Source organism: Buteo buteo, chromosome 10 (assembly GCF_964188355.1).
Source record: "Buteo buteo chromosome 10, bButBut1.hap1.1, whole genome shotgun sequence".
NCBI lineage: Eukaryota > Metazoa > Chordata > Aves > Accipitriformes > Accipitridae > Buteo > Buteo buteo.
The window spans coordinates 24,911,381-24,933,269 of NC_134180.1; the positions used below are offsets into that span (position 1 = coordinate 24,911,381).

At 38.5% G+C, this 21,889-nt stretch overlaps 1 protein-coding gene across 2 annotated transcripts in view; it reads right to left on the reverse strand.

The window, feature by feature from the left end:
* Positions 1–21,889, reverse strand: part of SLC44A3 (solute carrier family 44 member 3) — a 41,452-nt gene that overhangs the window by 9,847 nt on the left and 9,716 nt on the right. For both annotated transcript variants that reach the window (XM_075038953.1, XM_075038952.1), the window contains exons 9-12: positions 20,966–21,152; positions 12,746–12,911; positions 6,560–6,716; positions 3,948–4,031 (exon numbers count right to left, since the gene is read on the reverse strand). In XM_075038953.1, coding sequence (XP_074895054.1) covers positions 3,948–4,031; positions 6,560–6,716; positions 12,746–12,911; positions 20,966–21,152 — 594 coding nt within the window. The remainder of the gene's footprint in view (positions 1–3,947; positions 4,032–6,559; positions 6,717–12,745; positions 12,912–20,965; positions 21,153–21,889) is intronic.

Consider the following 21,889-nt stretch of genomic DNA (forward strand, 5'->3'; position numbering starts at 1 on the left):
TAAAAGCACTGAATTATTGGTCACTTGCTTCACTGCCTCTTATTTTCTTTCTCTCTCCCTCTTTTTTTTTTTCTTTTTTTTTTTTTAATGGGATAGGGGAGAGGAGGAAGGTATCAAAGGAAGAATTAGTCAGCCTTGTTCATCTCTGTCCCCACATGATTCACGCTACAGAGCAAGTAAAGACCTAAGGAATTTTATTTCCTGTTATCACATACATAAACCCTGTAGAGGGAAAACAAACATATTTAAAATATGATTTCACTGAAGGTGAACATTTTAGCCAACTGTATTTTCAAGATGAATGAAAATTTAGCTTAACATCTAGAAGCAATTTTGCCAGTAACATTAAAATGCAGTATTGTTTTTGGGAGGAAGAAGTAGTACTTTATAGGGTGACGCACAATGTGTTTGGCAGTGCAGAGGCGAACTGTACTTACATTAACATGCATGAATTTTGGTTTTATCTAGGTCACTTCTCCACAAGGCATTTAATGCAACCGCCTGATAGGCTTCCATCCAAAGTTTAAGGGACAACCAACTGCCATGGATATACGACCATTAGACAGACTTGCTTGTTTTTTTTACACCAGACAGTTGCTGGCTTTCAGTATCAGTTGAAGGGTCTCAGTATCAGCAAATGCAGGCTTACACACTGCTGACTTCAGTAATGGCTACCACAGGGCCCGGAAGGCTATGCTGCAAGTAACTGTGCTGATGAAAATAAAGAAACCATGTACTGCTCAGCAACTCCTTCAGAAATCCATGTGCTGCACTTCGGAGCAGTTGCTTGCCAACTGGCTGCAGATGAACCCAAAGCAGACACAGAAAAGCAAAACTATTCTGAAATAGATATATTGTCTAAAAATGTCCCTGCAACAAGGCTGTAAAGGGGGGGCGGGAAGTGAGCACTTTGATGCATCAAAAGTTAAGACTGCCACTATAATTAAAGAAAGCAGGAGACAGACAGACCTTGTAGCTCCCAAACCACATTAAAAAACCCAGCATATTCTTTTTACAGAAGAGAAATTTCAATCTCCCAGATTTCACTTGAGATGATTGGATATGTTTATCTGGAACATACTGAAACCAGCAGAGCCAGAAGATGAAAAATCTGTGGTAATTCTGACAAGTGTTGGCAAACAGAACTGTCAAGTAAGGATAATGACTTTATATTCACAAAGCACTTTTCATCCAGATAGAATCCAGAGTGCTTTACAATTGTTACTAATGGATTATACACACACATGAATCACTTTGCCCATGACTGAAATGGAACAGCTTAAGGAGTGAACTGTTTAACAGCACATAGCAACACTACACCACAGTTTAGCACAGGATCCAGTTGCAAATCCAAAAGAAATTCAGGAAGGCAGAATGTAATTATCCACATGGCAATCTGCACAGGATGCTGGGTTTACACTACCCCTCCTCCAACTGCCACTGGAAATACGGCAACTGTCAGCGACTAGCACAGCACTCCGTCACAATGGGAAGATGACAGGGTACCTTTTTGGCCCTGTTTCAGTTAAGTTCCAGGAGAGCTGAACAAAACTTAGCGGAGCCTGCAGAGAACGAGACACTTCAAGGATGCATGAAACTATCAAAGTCAGTGTGAAATCCCACCTGAAAGATGGCACCTCAGCCCAAAAAGTACTCTTTGATAACACAACGGAGCACTTCATTGATACTGCATGGGAAGAAAGAAGCTCACGCTCTGTCACCAGTGTTACTTCCTCCAGCACCTGTTTCTCATCTGCAAGTTTCCCAAAGGGAAAACAAGGGGCTCTGTTTAATCCTGATTAAACTTGTGAATGAAGGAGAAGAAAGAATTTAAATCATCTAAGCAATATAACAACAGGTTGAAGAAAATAGTGCAGAAGTGATGGGGAAGGCTTGCCTTTTTTTTTTTTTTTTTTTTCCCCGTTTCAGGTAATTATATGCTTATTACTATAGTGAAGGTAATACTGGAATAAAAGGCAAAAACATAGTAAAGGAATTTTAATGCACACAATGAGCTTTGAACCAACTTTTGTAACAGCTTTTCCACATTTCAGTAGTTTCAACTCAAAAAAAAAAAATCAAAATCTGAACTAAAAATACTTTCAAAATGTTAGAAACATAGGTACAAGCAATTTTTTAATCCCTCTCAAGTCCATGTTCAACACCAATGTGAAATTTCAAGGCTGTACCCAGCAGCTTTTACCACTCCGTAAGAACTCTTAAGAGTTCAGTACTTCTGTTAATCAAGCCATATGTTAAGCTGCTTAAAACTGCAGACTTGTCTTTTATTTTTCCCTTTTTTTTTTTCTTTCTTATATTTGGCCACAGATTTTATAAAACTGAAGATTTTCAATCTTAGTCAAAATGGTTTTTTTAAGAAATAGGCTTGAATACATTCTTTATAGGAAAAAAAAATTAGATTCATTAATTACTCTAGGAAATACAATAACCTGAGACCAATGTTACCCCTTCATACAGATAAAAATTTCTGTTAAAATCTTACAGCATGTTCTTGCTTTTCTTCTCCTCTAACCCTCGCCCAAATTGCCCTGGATTTGAAGCACGTGGAACGCCATTGTCTTTGCCAAAAAGATGTTCAAACAAACAATTCTCTAACAGCAAACACAGTATTATGATCATTAGGTTAAAAACCACAACTCATATAAAAACAGAAATTTGCCTACAATAGATTAGGAAACAGGAAATCTTTTAAGGGAACATAAGCTACAATACAGACTTCTGAAACAAAAGGAAGAACATTACAGTAATTAATTCTTTTTTTTAACAAACACATAGCATACAACAGCAGGAGAAAGTAAACACTAGGATGCTGGATATCTCTTTGAAAGGCAGGAAGCCAAGGAGAAAGGGTGACTACAAATGGAAAGCCTGGAGTCAAGATGAACTCTGAGATTCCTCACCAAGTCAGTGACCATAAGATCTACCTAAAAAATCTAAGTCTGGAAAATTCATCGTCTAGAACTAGAGATTTCACTGCACAAGTATTTAATCTAGGTTGAACTAAGTGAAAAACTTTCTCTTCATAGTTGTCCAAGATTAAGGCTAATTTATGTACCTACTTTAGAGGAGAAGCCAGACCCTTTATCAGAATTGTCTTGTTTACTTCACTACTACCCTTAGCATTGAGAACAAAGAACAACAGTTAGGAATCTGCATGAACATCTGATTCCCTTTCACATTAAGAATACCACAGTCACCAGAGATAACAAAAGGGGACTGACAAAGAGAAAAATTAACTATTTACATCAATGTATATAGAGCTGGAAAACATTTGGAGAAAAGGATCAGAAAAAGTAGGAGTCAAGTATGTGAAAAACTGCTGTATGTCAGAAATCATCCATTTCCAATAAAAACACTTTTGAAATAAAACTGCTAACAAAACAAAGATGTCTTTCAAAGAAAGAGTATATTATATCATCTGGCTTTTTCATCATGGATCATATTCCCAGATATATTGATAATGGAAATCAGCCAGGAGTTCAAGTTTCTTTATTCAGGACTTTCAAGTGGAAAATACTGTATCTAGTTTAATGACACATCTCCAGGTGGGTTTCTTACTTCTTCATTGCTTCCTTCCACCTGGACCCACTGTATTTCAGTAGTCTGTCTGGCACAACTCAACAAAATGTTAAGTCTTCCTACCTACAGAAATAGCAAGTGGCCCTCTGAAAGGGCTATCTCAAGCTGTATTAACAAGTTTTCTAAAATCTTGCACCTTGCATGTTTGCCAATTCCCTGTTTCTTTGCAACAAGTTCCATCTACACTTCAAGGCTTTTTTGTTTGTTTAGTTTAGGTGGCCAGCAGGAAACTTTGGCTTGCGTGCACTGGATGTTGCTTTAGTCGTGCTAAATGGAGCTAGCATACACACACTGTTTCTAGACTAGGTATGCAGATGGTTTAGTGACAGATAGATGACAGAGTGTACCTGGTTAAAGCATCTCAAGCAATTTTCCTGGCACCAAAACCAGCAGAAACAGCACTTGAACAGGCACTTTGCACATGCACTCTCCTGCAATAAAATGAAATGTTTGGTTACTGGACACAGAATTAGACTCAAACAGTACTGCCATTTTAGAAAAACTTGCTTTACAAGTGACTGACTCTTCTAATAAAGCATTCACTTAGGCAGCAGATATTTCCTTTAGGATTACAGGAACTGTTTTTAATTCAGACCCTTCAATATTAATGACTGATGAGCTGAGCATATTTTTTTTTCTTCCTGTAGATGGAAGATTCTTCTCTAGGAAAAGAAAAGAAGTGCTGCAAGCAGCTTTGTGAGCGGACAGCTGCTTGGAGAACAAAACAGGCAGGCAAGTCAGTAACCCTTACAGTACTTTGCAGTGATCTGGGAGTGCACCGACAGATTTTTAACTCTTTTGTTTATCAAAAAACCTCCACAGTTCTGAAATGACTGGTACCCTAATGAACAGAAATAAAAGAATGGGCAGAAGGACTTACATGCACATGTGCGGGTACTGACTCAGAGAATACATTCTTTTTTCAGGACAGGAAGAAAAAGCATGCATTGGAACAGACCATTCATAGACCATTGATTGACACACACACACCACCCCCCCCATCACATCATGAGCTCAGAATTGTTTACCATATAAAGATTTTACCAAGCAAGACAAGAAAAAGACATCTTGGTGGCCGTGGTAGCCTGCCAAATTTAACTGGCTGTTTTTCTCAGCAAAAGGAAATTCAGTTCAGCAACACTTGTGTCTTTTTAACCTTTTTCCAGAGGTCAGAATGTTTTTGTTTTGTTTCGGAAAGCAAAGATCTTCCAGTTACTATATGAAAACCTCAGGTCCCCACAACTACCATTCTTCGTGCAGAAATCATGAACCTCCCAACTTTTTTCCAAAGAGGTTCTTGAAAATATTCCAGGAATAATTCCTTTAAAATGGTGACTGTACATACAAACTCCTGACAGCAGAGAAATACTTTAATCTTGATGTGTATTGCTGGAGAGATGATTTTACTAAAACTGTATTAACCCCAGTAAGTACTGTTTATAAAAAACCTAGAGCAAGGGACTTCAAACACAATCTCCTCTCTGATTCTGCTTGAAGACTGCTGTGTAGAAAACATCTGTGAATTTACCTGCAAGCTTGCAGACCCCTGATGCTTCCTCCTGTTCACAGAAAACAGCAGCATTTCTTGCACGGGTGGCAAAATCTGAGTGAGCTCTACAAGAATGCAGCACCACTTCTCCAACCTTTAGTAGCACTACTCTGGCCCTTTCTATAAAGAGCCTCAATGGAAAGGGGCCATAGCCTGTCCTTTCTCCCATGGGAAGGAGCAAGGTTACTTTGTGGGGGGATTCTTCTGTTGACTGGGGACACAAGCTGGCCCAAGCACTTTATAGCCTCTTTAGCAGCAGTTACAGCTATGGGTCACATCACATACTCAGCTGAATGCTTGGCAACTGGACCAAAAGGAGCTTGTAGCACAGTGCTATAGACACAAATAATCTTTCTTTGCTAGTTAAATCTTCTACAGCTATTCAGATTACAAAACCACGTACCAACAAGTCCACTTACTCTGCTTCCTCTAGAGGCAGAAAATACTCTACCTTCTGTCTAGCACAACTCACCCCACCTATCATCATTAAACAAAGTTCTTAGTTGACCCAATTCACCAAGTTTTATAACCAAGCCTGTCCTATGAAAGAGACATAAACCCAGACACTTACACATCTTTCAAGTATCTTATTACAAGGGGCTTTTATTTAAGCATTCATAAACTATACTCCACACACATGCCTCACAGGTACCAGGAATGGTCAATGTAAATACCCTGTCATAACTATACATAACATGCTTCAAAGCCAAGGTAAACTCTAGAGGAAAAGACCTACATTTAAAAACTTTGCCCAAATCTTCCTCTAAAATCAGAGCTGTGCAGTCATGACAGCCCTCTCTCCTTGCCAGAGTGCCAGAACTAACTGCAATGGTATGTTTTCAGCAGATGATGAGAGATGTGGAGATGCATGAAAGATAGAAAGAAGGCAAGCAACAATCAAAACAGCCCAGCTATATTTTTTATGTATCTTAAAAGATGTGGTTTGGATCCTACACAAATCTCTGGAATAGTTCTTATTTCATACATTCTTTCTGTAAACTCATATTACAAGGCAGATGAAATCTCTTCTATAAGATATTTTATATGCAACAATAATGTTCTTTCTTACCTTTGCTTTTTTTAAATTTATGATGCAAAAAATTTAAATAGAGCATTCTGCCAAATTTTTCCTTTGTCCTTCATAAAAACCTTTATATATAAACACTAAATAAAGGTGGTTTTTAATGTTGGTGTTTTCTGCTTTTAAAAATATCTTAGTTGAGAGAAAAAAAAGAAGAATTGATATCCAAGTTGAGAAAAAAAAAGTTTTCTTAATGAAGAAAATGGGATAAAATATAAAATCCACATGATATCATCCATTTTTAATCAAGAAGTATATTCTTCACTTTTTTTTCATTAATCTCACCTTTTAACTACTATTTTTATAGTGTCACAGAAGTATATACCTACCTTTTGTTTTAGGATATTATAAAGGTACAAAAGAACAATCCTTGGTATTCTCAGTATTGTGACTAGAAACGCGCCTTTTACAGCAGTTCCTAGATGATAGCAAAAAAGAACTGATATGGAAGACAGGACTGGGTGAGGTGGTGGGCTTTTTTTATTTCTAGAAAGAAAAACAAACAATTTAAAAATGTTTTAGAAACTTATTTAAGAAGATATACATTGTATCTCTTGAGTATTTGGAAATTTAAAGAATTAAACTGGTATCCCCTTTCCCACTTGAACGACTCCAGTTTTCCTACTGACTTCATCTGAATGTTCACCTTAGTCCAAAGGAAAATGGCCAAGCTTATAACTTTTATCGGATTAGTTTAATACTTAAGCAATGATGGTTTCGATGTATTCAGTAATGGAAAAATATCTAGAAAAAACCTACAAATGGAAAATACCAGAAGTAAGTGAACATCTGAGAATACTTCCTTGAACACCTCTCTCCAGTTTCTGTCACTTCTCTTATTCTCTGCGATCTTTTATTTGACTGTTGTTTCTGCAAGATTTTAGCCTGATGGAATGAACTCTCTATTTCTGCTTTAGTGGTAAAATTAAAACTAGAAAAAATATCACAAGCTTTCACATTTAAAATTGAGATCTACCATCTACTTTTATTGTTGCAATTTGGTAAAATTTTGTGTTAAAATTTGTTCAGATAATACTTTTTTTTTTTTTCACTGAGCAGGATTTGTTTTAAAATGGAATACACAAAAAAGGAATATCATACTATATGTTTAGAATTACAATTTGGTCTAAAAACCTTGTAATTCTACTGCACACTAACTTGGGTTTTTTTTTTTGAGAAATAATGTGTTTCCTAAAATCAAAAAGTAAGGACAAAAAAACTGGCCTAAATACAAGTTTTATTTTCTTGGTTCCTTTCTAAAGGTCAGTTTAATGTCAATCATTTACAGGGAGTAATATGACACAGCTCTCAAGAATTTATATAAAACCCAGGAAATTAACTTAAAGCCACTCCCCCACCCCTCTTCAAATGCTGTAAAAAAAAAAAAAAAATCAATTAGATTAACACTATAAATACCTTTAAAAAATGGTTCAGAGGATTAAAAAACCCCACTGATCAATAGTCATAAATAGCCCTTCTATAAAGCAACTCTTAAGCAATTGGCCCAAGCCTGAAAAATTTACTTAGGCAACAGAACCAGCAGCAGTTTGACTAAGTAGTTAAGTAGAGATCAGACCTTGTACCATGAATAAGATTCCTATTTTCATAAGTGATTCCTTCAAAACCTCTGTTATCTTGAAAATTAACAGTTGCACAAGAAACTAAAAAAAAGGCAGTCATAAAAGGGTGACTGGTTGGGGCTAAAAAGCTCCACAAATATATTTTTATTAAATCCTCACTTTGGTAAGGATTTAAATCATACACACTGTATCAAGGCAGGTATCACAGTTCTACAAGAATCCTGAAGGTATCACTGCAGTTCATTCAAAACACTAAATACTTTGCAGCTGAGAAGTTGCATTTAAATATGTGAATATACCACATTATTTTAAATAGGAAATTCCAGCAAAGCAGTTGCTGCATTTATTATTTTTGGTCTTACAACTAGGGGAACAGCTTGGGGGATAGTGGAATTTTATACTGAATAAGGCAGGTTTGTTGGGGTTTTTTTTAAGTCATCAAGTTTCTGTGTTAGAAACACATACATCGCAATATAGATGAGTTATTCTCTCCACGTAGTACCAGTGTCTCCTCTTCCCTCGTACACTACCTTACATATGACAGTCTCTGTCAGATCTCAGAATACGAAAGATTAAGTTTCTGCAAGTTAAATGTTAACCAAGGATGACACATACAGAAAGGACGAAGTTTACTCTTGTGTTAATAACTTACTTGCTACTGAAGAGAAAAATAAAGCAGGGTTTTGATATTTTTAACTGATTAAAGAGCAGGAGTGTCAAAGTTTGAAGTTTAGTTTAGATAAATTTCTACCCATTTGGATGCTTTTCCACACCTTCTTTTCTTAGCAAAGGAATTCACACAAGAACAGGGTCTGACAAGGTTTCTTGCTTTGCTTCCAAACAGATTAGAAAAAGAACAAAACATTTTCCTTGCAATTGTGGCTCATGGTAGGAAACATAGGAAAACAGCTAGCTAAACACAACAACAGGTGATGCTTGTGACTCCAAACAAGCTCAAGATTGGCTCCATCATCCACCTATACCCAATTACCCTTAAGGATGAAGTTTCACCCAGCTTTGTACACTACATGGCTGCAATCCTGAAATGACTTTAGTACAAGCATACAGTCAGCCATACGCATGAAGTTTTGTAGGCCGTTCATACTGTGCAGTGAATTCTGTGCATGTAGACTCCACTGCATGCACGCAAGGTATCGGGAAAAACACAACTCTGCCTGATAGAACTCATTACAAGACTGAGTAGGGCCACAGCTTGCTTTTCCTCTTTGGAATTCCTGGTTTATGTTACCACAGGATTGTTTGATTTACATAGAACACTACTATTCCAAAACCCTGTGAACCTGTACTCTATACCACACCATCTTTTAATAATTTTCTTTCTTCAGTGCTGCCAATTGTCTTTATTTTCTTGTGAGCTCTGTGAGACTAGATATCTTTCTTAGCACCAAGTTCCTTGAATCAAATGATCATCCATACATCTCAGCTTTCATTTTAAAAACACTTTTTTTGTGTGAAGAAAAAAAAGTAATCTTGACACACCCAAAAGATGCAGACATTTGAAAGGTGGGGGTGTGTGGGGGGGAAGCATTTCTTTAAAAGCCTGTCCTTGTTTTCAGAGCTGTGCTTACAGTTTTCTTCAATCCTGCCTCATCTGTTTTCAAAAACTGCCTAAAAAGAGATTTAGCGTAAAATACTTTAGAAACGTTAAGGAATGAATCATATATTCCTCAAGTAAATATAAATCTCAGGTTTTAAACAAATGCAATAAATTACAAGATCTGTAACAAAAGAGACATTATCAGACTAGCAGAGAACACACAGACTGTACTTGCAACTGCCCTTTTACCTACTCTCAAAACCACAAGGGACAGGTCTGACTACATACATGCTGATGGCTTTTACATGGGTTAGGTCAAGTATGTAAGTAGGGCAAAGGATGCTCATAAATATTGCAGATGTATTTGAAAAGGGAAGAAGAATCCTTTAAAAAATTTGTCCTAGTTCACCTCTCAATGACTTTGGTGCAAATCCATAAACCTGGATTTTTGACATGCTGGGAGCTGTATGTATTTCACCTCTCACTGAATCTATTGGAAGTTGTGGTGCTGAACACCTTAGAGTCGGGTGGAAAACCCCAATCCTGAAAATGCTTATATACTTCCTTAATTTCAACCCTCTGCAGTGACATACATGCATTGGAGTCACTGAATAAGCTCAAACATGGACAGGACAGCGATGCCTGTGATACTGGCATCCTTTAATCCCAGAGAGGGGAAAAGCCTCATCTCACTGAAAAGGTAACGCACATAACACCTAAGCACACCAAGATGAAAATACAACAGCAATAGTAACAAAGAAGGTTTTTTTAAAAGACTGAGCCCTTTTCACAAGTCATAAAAAGTAATCTTTAGGCAAAAAAGTTCTATTTATTGTATTAAATTTAAAAAATCTTTCATGTATTCATGTTTCAACTGAAATGAAAGAAGGCAAAATCCATTTTCAGTGGTGGTATTACAGGTCAAACATTTCACCTGTAAAGCTAATCCAGCTAAAATGACCTCTCCATTTGCAACTCCACCGTGGCTGTTAGCCATGCAGCACATGGCTGCGTGTGCTGTGGAAGGAGATTTCCGCAGGGAAAGGCCGTGCCATTTCCTCGGAGCACTTACAAGCAAAGAAGAAAGCCTCTCTGTGAGGTATCATAAACAAACTCTTGTGACATGCTTTTATGATGCTGCCCCAGGGAATACATTAAAAATACACAGCAGACAAGCTCAGAATTGCTGTAACAGTGTGAGATAACCCTTGCCCTTGATGGTGCAACTGCTCTTGCAGCTAACCACCCCCTCCCCATTCCTGCACTGCTCTGCGTCTCTGCAGATCTGTGCTGACAGCCTTAAAGGCCAGGAAGAGGGATCACCGCCGCAGAAAAATTGCATTTCCCCTTCCAGGCACAACAGTCTCAACACAGTACACACCACCTGGCAAGCAAGAGGAGGGCTCAACAGTAGAGGTACAAAATGATTTCAATACAATTGAGTGCAGGAACCTTCTGTATTCTGTGGCCAGTTCCTGCAGCAGTAAAAAATAGCTGGAAAGCGGAAGACCCTAACAGAGCAGTAAATGTCATCACAGCAGTTTCTACAGGTGCTTCCCTGCTCTGTGTGATGAAGATATGGACAGTGCCTTTGCCCTGGGGATTTAGACAGTGTGTCGTACCAAAACACACTGCAGTGCACTACCCAGTAAGTCAGTGAAACTGCATTTCTTTCCTGTGCTTTCTCAAGCAAGCCTATTTAAATGAACACTTAGTGCCTCAGCACTCAGCTGCTCAAGCTGAATCAATTGCTAAAGCTTGAGGTACATAGATTTTCTTAGAAGAAAAGAGCAGCCCATTGCCCACAGAACCACAGCCATGCTAGTTACTTATGTTTAGGAAAAAGGAGATGACATAAGAAACAAAAGTTCCTCCCTTTTCAGGTCCTCTCACGGCATGTAAAATAGTAGCTGTGTCATTCTACAGAACTCAACCTTTAAAAAGCAGCATTTTAGGTTTTGTCTGCTCTTTTACTAGCACCAGTTCAGTGGCATGGCTGTTGGCTGAATAGAGAATCCTAGCAGAGACAGGCTCCTGATACACCTGTTAAACACTACCCTTCCTTGGCTTTTTGGAGGAGATGAACATTGCTTAAAACAATGGCGGGCACTGGCTGTTACCAGGTCTTCTAGCTTTGCTGCTTTGGCTGGGGCAGAGCCACTGTCGCTCCTGCAAGCGGGGCTTGTGCTGCTGTCTCTGCTGGGCAGAGGGGAACAGACTATTTGGAAACCTTTCAGCAGGAGGCCTTTCTATCAGCAACTGAAACATCTAGGGATACATTCTAGAGACCATAAGCAGAAAAATGCTACCTAGGTTTTGGAGAAGCCCGAAGTCTCTCCCTTCCCAGCCACTCAAGCCCGATAGTCCTGGGTGGCAGCAGCCAGTGCTGCAGGGTCCCCAGGCCCTCTCCTGCCAGGCTACGCGACTCACTCTCACATCACCTTCCTCAAGGGCTAGTGTTCCAAAAAATTGAGATTATCACCATATTCCTCTGATACAAAATGAAGAAATGCCTTAAAATGCCAGACTTTTTCACAGATCAGAAAATCTTATTATGGGCATAGAAGAACAGAGCAATGAGGGTGAGAGCACTCATAAAATACTTATGAGGAAAAACGTTTTCGGGATACTACTCTCTTCATTGTCAAAAACCTCAACAATTTATTTTGAGATTTAAATCTCCCCCTGCAATGACAGGATAGCACCACTCCAGTGCATGAAACCAATTTAATTTCTTTTTACAATACTGCAAGTCTAAAAAACAGTATAAATCATGAAAAGTAGAGATTTTTCCTCATTTCTTCCACATTTACATCTCAGGGCAATATAAAATTAAAGGAAGTTTGTTTACACATCTCTAAATTCTTAAGAGCAGTGTTAAAGCATTTACAGTTAACTGAAAATATCTGCACAGAATGAAAAAAAAGAGTAGCAGACTAGGCATTTATGCAGGCAGAACAAATGGAAACCCAGAGCAGGGATGAACACTTAGGACAAGGCCAAACTGCCTATGACTACATGAAATTACCAAGGAGCTACATATTGCATCTCCACTTGGAGATAATGCAGGCTCTTGCGAAAGGGTCAGATGCAGCCTGTGCCTTCCAAATGACAATTTCACCAGTCACCTGAGCTCTACTGGCTTGCATCAAGGCTCAGTTTGGCCTGGTAACTCCAGTGGTAGGGGTGAGTCACATTAATATTACACACATTGTAAAATCTTAGTCAAGATCTTGCAACAAGCAACATTATATTAAACTGGACGCCAAGATGTTGACAAAAATTGCAGTCTATTTGAGACTATTTTGGCTAGAAAAAAGATTGAAAGTAAATGCTGGAAAATCCCCAAAACTATACAGGGTTAATGCTGCACTTACCTGTTGAAGTAACAGGTAACCACTGCCCCAGCAATTGTCATTTCCTGACAGGCAAGAATGAATTCACTAGTCCAGATAAGGCCAACAAAATGATACCATGCCATGTAGCAAATTCCAGACAGAGCTCTGTATTCTACTTGTCCTCCTGAAGTAGTCTGTGCAGTACCTGGAGTTGACATTACACCACTGTATTATTATAACACACCAGACAAGGAAAAAAAACCCAAAACCCAAAACCCCCTAAAACTCCCCAAACATCTAAGTGCTTCTGTACTCTTTTTCTTAACTTTTCTTCAATAAAAGTATAAAAAAATAAATTCAGGTGTTACTGAATTTTATCTACTCTAACAGAGTCAGCCAAAATTCTGTAATTCAAACAGAATTTTGAAAATTAAAATCTTACAAAAAGCAAAAGCTTGGGTTTAAATTGCAAATGAGACACAGCTGCCAATGAAGTCGAGAAGATAGCTATGAATTCGTAAAGATTTCAGAGAAAACATTCCTCAAGATTTGAGTAATCAAATGGTTCAGAAATAAATGAAATCTTAATTTTCTTCATTCAAATTTGAAATAAACTCATAGTTACAAAATGCTTTAGATTTTTTCTGTAAAAAGCAAAAGACAAAGACTGCAGAAAAACATTAAGAATGTATAATGTACCATTGCAACAAACCAAAACTATTATTTTAATTACTATTACTAATTAGAATCATGGCAACTAGTTTTCTGTTCTCTATACTTTGCCATCTTTGTACAAAATACAGGCACATAAAGGCAGCCTCTTCAAAAAAAAAAAAACAACCAAAAACGCAGACATCTATATGGTAGTATATGCTCCAATGTTACTACTATATTCAAGAACATTGACAAATTTGCTCATTCAAGCTAAAAAAAATTGCCTCCGCTTCTTTTAATAACGAAGAATTTATTCCATATTCAATAGAGGGCTTTTCACAAAAGGTGGGCATAACTCAGATAACTTATGAATCAGACCTTTCTCTATGCAATCCTATTTATGCCACTTGACTCCTAAGTCTAGTCAGGGGATAATGGCATCGGGACATTTGTTCCTAGTGAAAGGTCTCTAGGTCCATCACCTGCTATATTTTCAGTTTACCAAGCCTTAAGTCTATTAACCTTAAACAGGTTCACAGTATAAAATGATCTCTGGACATGAGTATTTTCTTATTCTAACTCCATGAAAGAAATAACAAAGTGAGACGTAGAAATATCTATTACTGCTAGAATAGCATTATAACTTAAGCTTTAATACTTCATGTATTCATTCAGTGGACTTGGCAGTGTTCGGTTTACAGTTGGACTCAATGATCTTAAAGGTCTTTTCCAGCCTAAATGATTCTATGATTCTATGTTCTCCCACAGGACAGCCCACCACTTTGAAGTTCAAAACTACCACAGATACAAAGCTATCTGTGAAATGGTTCACTTATTTCTGTCTTATTTTTCTATAGCCACAGAGTTCATACTCAAGAATAGCTAAGAGTAGAAACAATAAAGGTTTGTTTTCAGGAATACCATCAGGTTTAGACAAGCTTTATAAGTCCTTAGAACCAAGGTCTATTTGTCTGTAGCCTTACAAAATTATTTTCAAGCGCTTTGAAAGGATCAAAAAAATGCTACAAGGGTGCATAAATGCACACATATGTTCTAGGTATTTTATTTTCTGAAGGGTTATCATTTTTAGCTAAACAGGCAAGCTCTTTGCAGTGCTATACTGTTGCTCATTCACAGAAATATTGTTGCTTCCATTATATTCAAATGTATTTTAAGCCTGTGAAATGCAAGATACTTGGTGGTATGAAAAAGCTACCACTAAGATCTCTTCTCACAAACCCTCAGCCATTCATCCCCATCCTGTGCCTTCCTGGTTTTAAGTCTGGATGCAAACGCTGTTTGTCTGGGGTTTTTTAAGGGGAAATTTTGAGGACAGATAGGTACATTAAAATAAGCTATATGCTATGCCATTCAAGGATTTTTCACTGCCCTTACTTCTTCCAGAGGCTCTATACTGCTGTTTTCCTGCAGCGCACACTACCCAAATATGCTCATTTACCATAGCCTAACAGCCCTTACTAAGGGAACTTACACAAATGACAGGTCAGTGAGATACAAGAAGGTCTCCTACCTCCCCATTTTTATGCAAAGACATTATGCCACTTGGTAGGAGAATTAAGCACATTTTCCACTATACAATCCACCTGAACATCTCTTTTCCAAAAAAAGCACATTTCAGGCTTTGCTTCTGTATTTTTGTCATGAAGACTGACAAATGTATGTATGGTAAACTAATTCTGTTTGCTTTCTACCAGCCTACTGAAATAATCACCTGCAATAACCACAGTAATAGCTTTGTCTTTTCTGGCCAACCTTACACATGTGCATGTGCACAGCGCTGTGCTCTGCTGCACAGAATTCAGGCACATCCACCTGTGAGTTCACCATTGATCACTTTGCTGTCTAGGTTTGGTAAACTGTTTTTGTTACTTCACAGAAATCTGTTTACCAATGTAAACATCTGTGTCTGACTGGGCCTACTGTGCACGCATAATTTTGTCAACAGAATTACATGCAATGCTGTTTTTCATATATCAGTCTTAGTAGCACAGATAAACTTCAAAGCTATCCTGGATACCCTGTTGAGAAAAGTATATGCCATTTCCCTCATCACTCCACTGTGATCTATCTGTTCACAGAAGCTAAACTTTCTCAACAAAGGCTTGAAATATGGTTTAATTTGTCAACAGAATATTTTTCTCCAACTACATAATCATGAATTTTGCTGGTATACTATACACTCTCAGTGATAACATAAGAAGTCAGTAAAGAACTGAAGTCCCTACAGCTGAATCATGAAATCTGAAAACCTCTGATCAGTACAAATGTTGATCTGCTGCAAATACTTCAAAAAAGTGTTGTTAACAATGCAAACAGGCACAAGTGTTTGCAGCAGAATTCAGAAGAGTTTCTCCCTCTGACTCTGCAGCCCCGTGCTGTGCCATTGGGTCAGTCAGCACAGCAATCCAACGATACAGAAGTCAGTGTGCACATGCAGTATCACTAGCTACATTTTGGTACTTTCAGATTCATGTGAGTTGCTGTTACTCAGCAACTGCTGCTGCAAGGTTCTGCCGATGCCTGGAGCAGTAGGCTGTTGTAAGGGATGAAAATTCCTGAGAAGTCTAGTCCAGCAATTTCCTTATCAGAAACAAAGAACCACTGACCAGAAAATACCGAGAACCTGTTTATCAGTTCCTGCTAACATGAAAATATGATGTGTCCTTCCCATTGCTAAGTGAGGAAAGGTTCTGGCATCATACACTGAACCTTCATGTTTCCTGCAACAGAATTTACTGTGCTATTTTATTTAGGGCTTTCCAGGTAGTGGTATTTACAGCTAAGCTAGATGACTAGTTGGAATGTCAAGGACCCTGCAGGAAATAGATTTTTGTTGCTGGTTTTGCTACTGCACAGCTTTATGTGGCAGTTTTATTGCTCACTTGCCTGTAGGATGCACCTTCATTACAGGAAAATCTCACACCGCCTTCTCATCCTACGATACATGCATAGTATTTATGCCATGTGGACTTCACAGCTCCCGCATGCTGGCAAGTTGAAAGACATGCTTTGCTGTGCCATATGGCCACTTCAGCTCTGCAGTGAAATGCCACACAAATTCTCAAACAATAAGACTCAATAACCCTAAGACATATCAGCTTTTCCAAAGCACAGCTGAATTCCATTCCTAGCCAGCTAATGGTTCTAACTGGTGCCACTGTTTGTGCTGTCTCAAGTCTTGTGGAGTCTTGGCATTTCTCCTAGTTTTCTAGGTCTGGAATTCAGTCTCTGCTGCTCTTACAGATTCTGAATTACCAAGGTACTTAAGCAGGTGCCTACCTTAGAATGCCTAAGTAGTCCCACTGATTTTAATAGGATTATCCACGTGCTTCAAGTTAGTCTTGTGCATAAGTACCTTTCCAAGTGCGGGCTACAGTCTTATATAGCTTCCAAGAAGTTAAGTCTTTTCTCAGAGTAACACTAACTTTTGGAGGGGATGTAAATAAGGTGCCTGTGTGGTCACATAATGATCAGGTGCACCACAGCTGAAGTGAGGATCAAGTGCTCCAGAGCTGTAAGATGCAGAGATGCTATCAATAGTATATAACTAGTGAAGATTCAAGGAAAATGTTAAGAACAGGTGCAGCACAGCAGCAAGCCAATTTCACTTGCCGATCTCTCTATTAGACAAAAGACTAGTGTCTCTGTAATCATTTCATTTTCTCAGCTTTCTTGGTATATTTGCATTTAAAATATAGTCTGCATATCCCCAGAAAATATATTTGTGAGAATAAAAAGTCAAAGTGTCAAAACCAAGAAAACTGCCACCTGTATTTTACAAACTGAATCCTGGAGAGGCAACTGTTTGTCAACGGAGAAAACAAATTGCTCAAAGAGAGTGTATCTTGGGAGATCTTCAGAGAAGTACTCTCAGCTGCTGCAAAAAGGCCCCAAAACTCAAAATCAAAAGAAATGTCTTCCATTTACAGGGTGATTGTAGAAAACTAGTAGAAAATACAAAGCTGTTCTGCCAGTGCATTATTAACCATACAGTACTATATGTATTTATTTTTACAGAATGTGTAGGTACTAGTTATCCTAGAAGAGCAAAACAACCCCCATTGATCTACCTTACTGTGAGCTGCTTTAACAGGCAGCATTTCACAGGACTCATATTTGGGTTGAAAATTTGAAATACAATCTAAAGGAATATTCTGAATACCAAATCTAGTCTACTGTTCGTTTGTCCAAGTTTTGAACTACAAAACAAATCTGAGGTAGAGTTTGGACTGGAAATCCAAACAACTATCATAGTTCTTGCCAACACCGACCTTCTCTGTCACCTCGACAAATCTCCTCAACTTGAGAGCTGGATAAAACAATCTTTCACGACCTCCTCAGAGCATTAAAAGGCTAAAATTGCCTTTGTTGTCTTCGAACTCCTCTCAGGAGAAGTTACTCTGTAATCAGAGCAGCTGTAAACAACTGAACCGATTCATAAGAAACTTTCTCGCACTACTTGATCGGCACCTAGCGGGCACTGACGCTGCTGCAGGTCATTTACATGTTATTTACATAAACACTTCAGCCCCTGGACTTTGCTAAGAACTCAGTTTACACCTGTTGGGCAACAACAGCCACCATTTAACACAGACAGCATAATAAAAAGAATAGTTACAAATACAAAGGATAAAATTAATAGAATCGAGTTTTAACCAGAAAAATAATCAAATATGTAGAGTGGCATTTTTCTACCTGCATTCGTGCACAGGCTGTAACTTAGAATTGGTTTGGATTATTTACCCAATGCACATTCTCTTTTAAATATTAACATGCTAACTGTTGACAGAAAAATCTTACAAGGATTGACATCTACACTAAAAATATCCTGGCAGAAGATCTCAGTCAAAACGTATGTTTTACTAGATTACTCATATGAGCAACATATTGACAGTTAAGTGCCTGGAAATGACCTTCCCTTCTTATGTTGAATCTGCAGAAAGTCAATTCTTTCAAAACTGAGAGTGTCCTAGAAACTTTAACATCACTCTACTGTGCGGCAAGATTATGCTGCCTTGTGTACTGTACTGTTTGTATCACTTGCTAGAAGCATCAGGATTCCTACTGTGCTAGGGAGAAGACAAAAAATAAAATACCTTTGAGTCGGGAGACGCGTGCTGCACTATGAACGTAACAGCAGGTCATAAACTGTTTGAATCCTACTCTCCAAGCAAGCACAGGAAAAGAAAAAAAAGTTGAATGGAAATGTGTAGCAGGAAATAGAGAATATAACTTATGAAGGAAAATGGCACAACACGGAAAAAGCATAAAAAGCCTCTCAAAGGCAGTTTTCATTGGGTTTTATTTCCCTGTGAATACATTTGGAATTTGCTTTCAGATGTAATGTGCAAGTCACTACTTTCCCGCAGTCTGTAAAAGCATCCAGGAAATACCTGACTAGTTCCCCACCCTGTACTTACCATCAAGCTGTGTCTGTCATATGAGCTAAAATATTTCTACCCTTCTAATGATTGCTGTGTTTCCAAAAAGCTCTTGAATACAACAGACTCACCTGGCATTTTCTAAATTTAGATTTAACAAGGGCAGGCTTCACATCCTTACGTGTGCACATTAAGAGTACCAGTGAATTTTCCTGTGGGTGATGGGTCAGCTCAGCTTAACATCAAGGATGTAGTATCTCCTCTGATAGTTATTGTTAATTATATATTTAGGAAATCTGTGTGTTATACTTAATTTTACTTACCTGCTACGAGATTTACTGTAGTTAATGTTTTATCTTATATTGCATCTCATCCAAGCAGGTGCATGAAATGAACAGTTGGTTGATAGCTCAGGAGATGCTCCTTTCTATAAAGGACTGGTCTGAACCAGTAATAAGCTACCCCACAAGGGCAGTTTGAAAACTACTGCTGCCTGGCTGATACATGCATAAATGGGATTACGATTTTGCAGAAAAGCTAACAACCAGACAAAGCTGTGTCTAGCATGTAATGCTGTCTCTGAAAAGGGAAAATCCAACCCAGAGGAGTGTGGAGAAGGAACATGCATGACACCTAAAGCAAAGTGAATCTCCTTGACTATTTAGTCAGCCAGGAACAACTCAAAATGGGACAGCGGGTTGGACATTCAGCCTTGCTAGGTCTGACCCCTTTGCAGGAGAAGCAGGTTATCAGCCAGAACAAGTCAGACAAGTTCTAACAGATGTGAGCTAGCGGGGGAAAGGCAGCAGAAACAGGGAGACCCTTGCAAACCTGCATGACTCTCCAATGAAAGCTGGAGGGAAACAGCAATGGGTGAGTGATTTGCAATGCCAGCATGGACTCAGACAGACAGATTCTCATGTTCAAGCGAAGTGGGTCTTGTACAGAGCCAGAATTAACAGGGTGAGGCTGAGATGGAAGCAGCCATGATGGAAGAGGAGTGAGGTACCTGACCCATGGAGGTGGGGAATGCTGCCAGTTTTGCCAAATGGGCTCAGCTACAGAAAGGTTGGAGGCTTTTCTGGCCTAGCAGGGATCTGTAAGTCTGTACAGAGGAGTTACTGCAGCCACTGTCTCAAGGGGTGGTGGAAACACAAGATAAAATGGTAACACATAAGCATTTGAAGAGTTAGGCTGCATTTGTTTTTCCACACAGAAAGCACTGCCAAGTTTCAGAAAAGAGAAAACCTGTACGTAAATATGGGAATGACAAACAACTGCCTCTACCCACATCAATTCTGCATCAGCTCCAACCCAAACGATAACAGCTGACTCCTAGCAGTGGCCCTAGAAATTTAAAATTAAAAAAAAAAACCAAAACAAACTAAAAAAACCAACCACCCCCGAATCATAATACTTCCTATATACAAAGGCTGATGTCCACATGAGGAGTTATCCCCAGAGCTACAGAGAGTTTAGCTTCCCTTCTTTGGGTGATGTTGCACAGAAGACCTACCTCCCCTTCCCTTGGATGGCGTGATGCTGGGCCAAGGGACAGTACCCAAATTACCCCCATTCAATCAGTGACAGATTTTACAGTGGTATGTCCCTCAGTAATGCCACTTCCATACTCAAAATCTGCTCTCGCAGATCTTTCTTGGTGATCAACTATTTCTACAGAGTACCTCCCCTACAACTGCAAGAACCACTGGATTAATCCAAATACTGTTGTACCAGTCTAAATAATGATAGCAGTTGTCACTGAACTACTGCTCAGAAACAATGTTCTGCATCCATGACAATTGGACATTGTTTGTCATCAGAGGAGATGAACATTCTCATTTCATAACAACTGCACTAAAAGCTGTCTCTTCCCTCCTGTTACTTTCTTCACTTAAATACATCAAACATATACTGTATCTACCACAGTCTAATCACAAATTAAATAATTAAGAACAAAACTGAAGTCCACATATAGGAGCAAAAGTCTCTCTCCTGTAGTGCTATGACTCACAGAACTATTTCAATGTTGAAGACTCCAACAAGTGGGGGAAAAAAATAAACAAAAAAATGAAAGAGTAACACAGCTGTGTAACAATGCTAGCCCACATTTTGTACACTAACACCAGGAGGACCCATATTTAAGAAGTGAATTTAGGAAACAGATAGCATTCATCCAAAAACATGGAAAGCATATACTTACCTGCAGTTCCTAAGCTAAGTAGTACAGCAACCCAAAATACCCAGAACACAATGAGAATCAGAAAGGTCCAGAGCGGTTGGAACAGGAGCAAAGGAATTCTGCCAATGATTTTACCAACAATTCGAAAGAGCTGTACAGTGAACTGAAGCCTCTTTCTTAGTACAAGTATAAGAGAAAGGAGAACAACCTGTTACAGGAAATAAAAAGACAAATTGTTGGAGTTTTGTCCTTAAGTTATCAGAGTTGTCAAGTGTGGAATCAGGGGGTACAGATTCCACAGAGACATGACAGGAAGGCATTCTACACAAATTTATTGTGCACTGGAAAAGCTTTCTGAGACACTGCTTATATTCTCAAAGAGCCTGTAGATTAAAATCTCGTTTTCTGAAATCTTTACTACTGTTTTTTAAAACAAAATAGGATACATAAAACTGTAATTCACCTAATGGAAATAGTCTGGTTTGCTTTACAGCAAACACAAATGCACGTTACACACTATACATTGCTTTCACATAACCTGTATGTCACGAACATTTAAACTTTCTTCCTATTCAGGTCAGCTCACTACGTTCACTAGGAGGACCAGTCCTTTTCTGCAGAAAGGACAGTAGCACAACCAAACTAATTTGGAAGCTGTGTATGTATGGAAGCAAAGCAGACATAAAATTAAACCTCATTTAAATATTTTTTTTCCAAAAGTAAAAACAACAACAACAAAACCCTGAGTCAAAAACATCACAATGTCCCCGGTTCTTTGTATATGACTAGGAACCGAACAGCAACTAAAAGAGAGGTTGGAGTCTATAAAATAATAAATGCAGCCAGTGGCAGTTGCTTCACTAGTTTTCTTGCCTGCTCTAGAAAACAGCCACCAGATCTGAAGAGAAGCATAATCTGCAGCAGTGGATGTTCCTACAGTTCTGC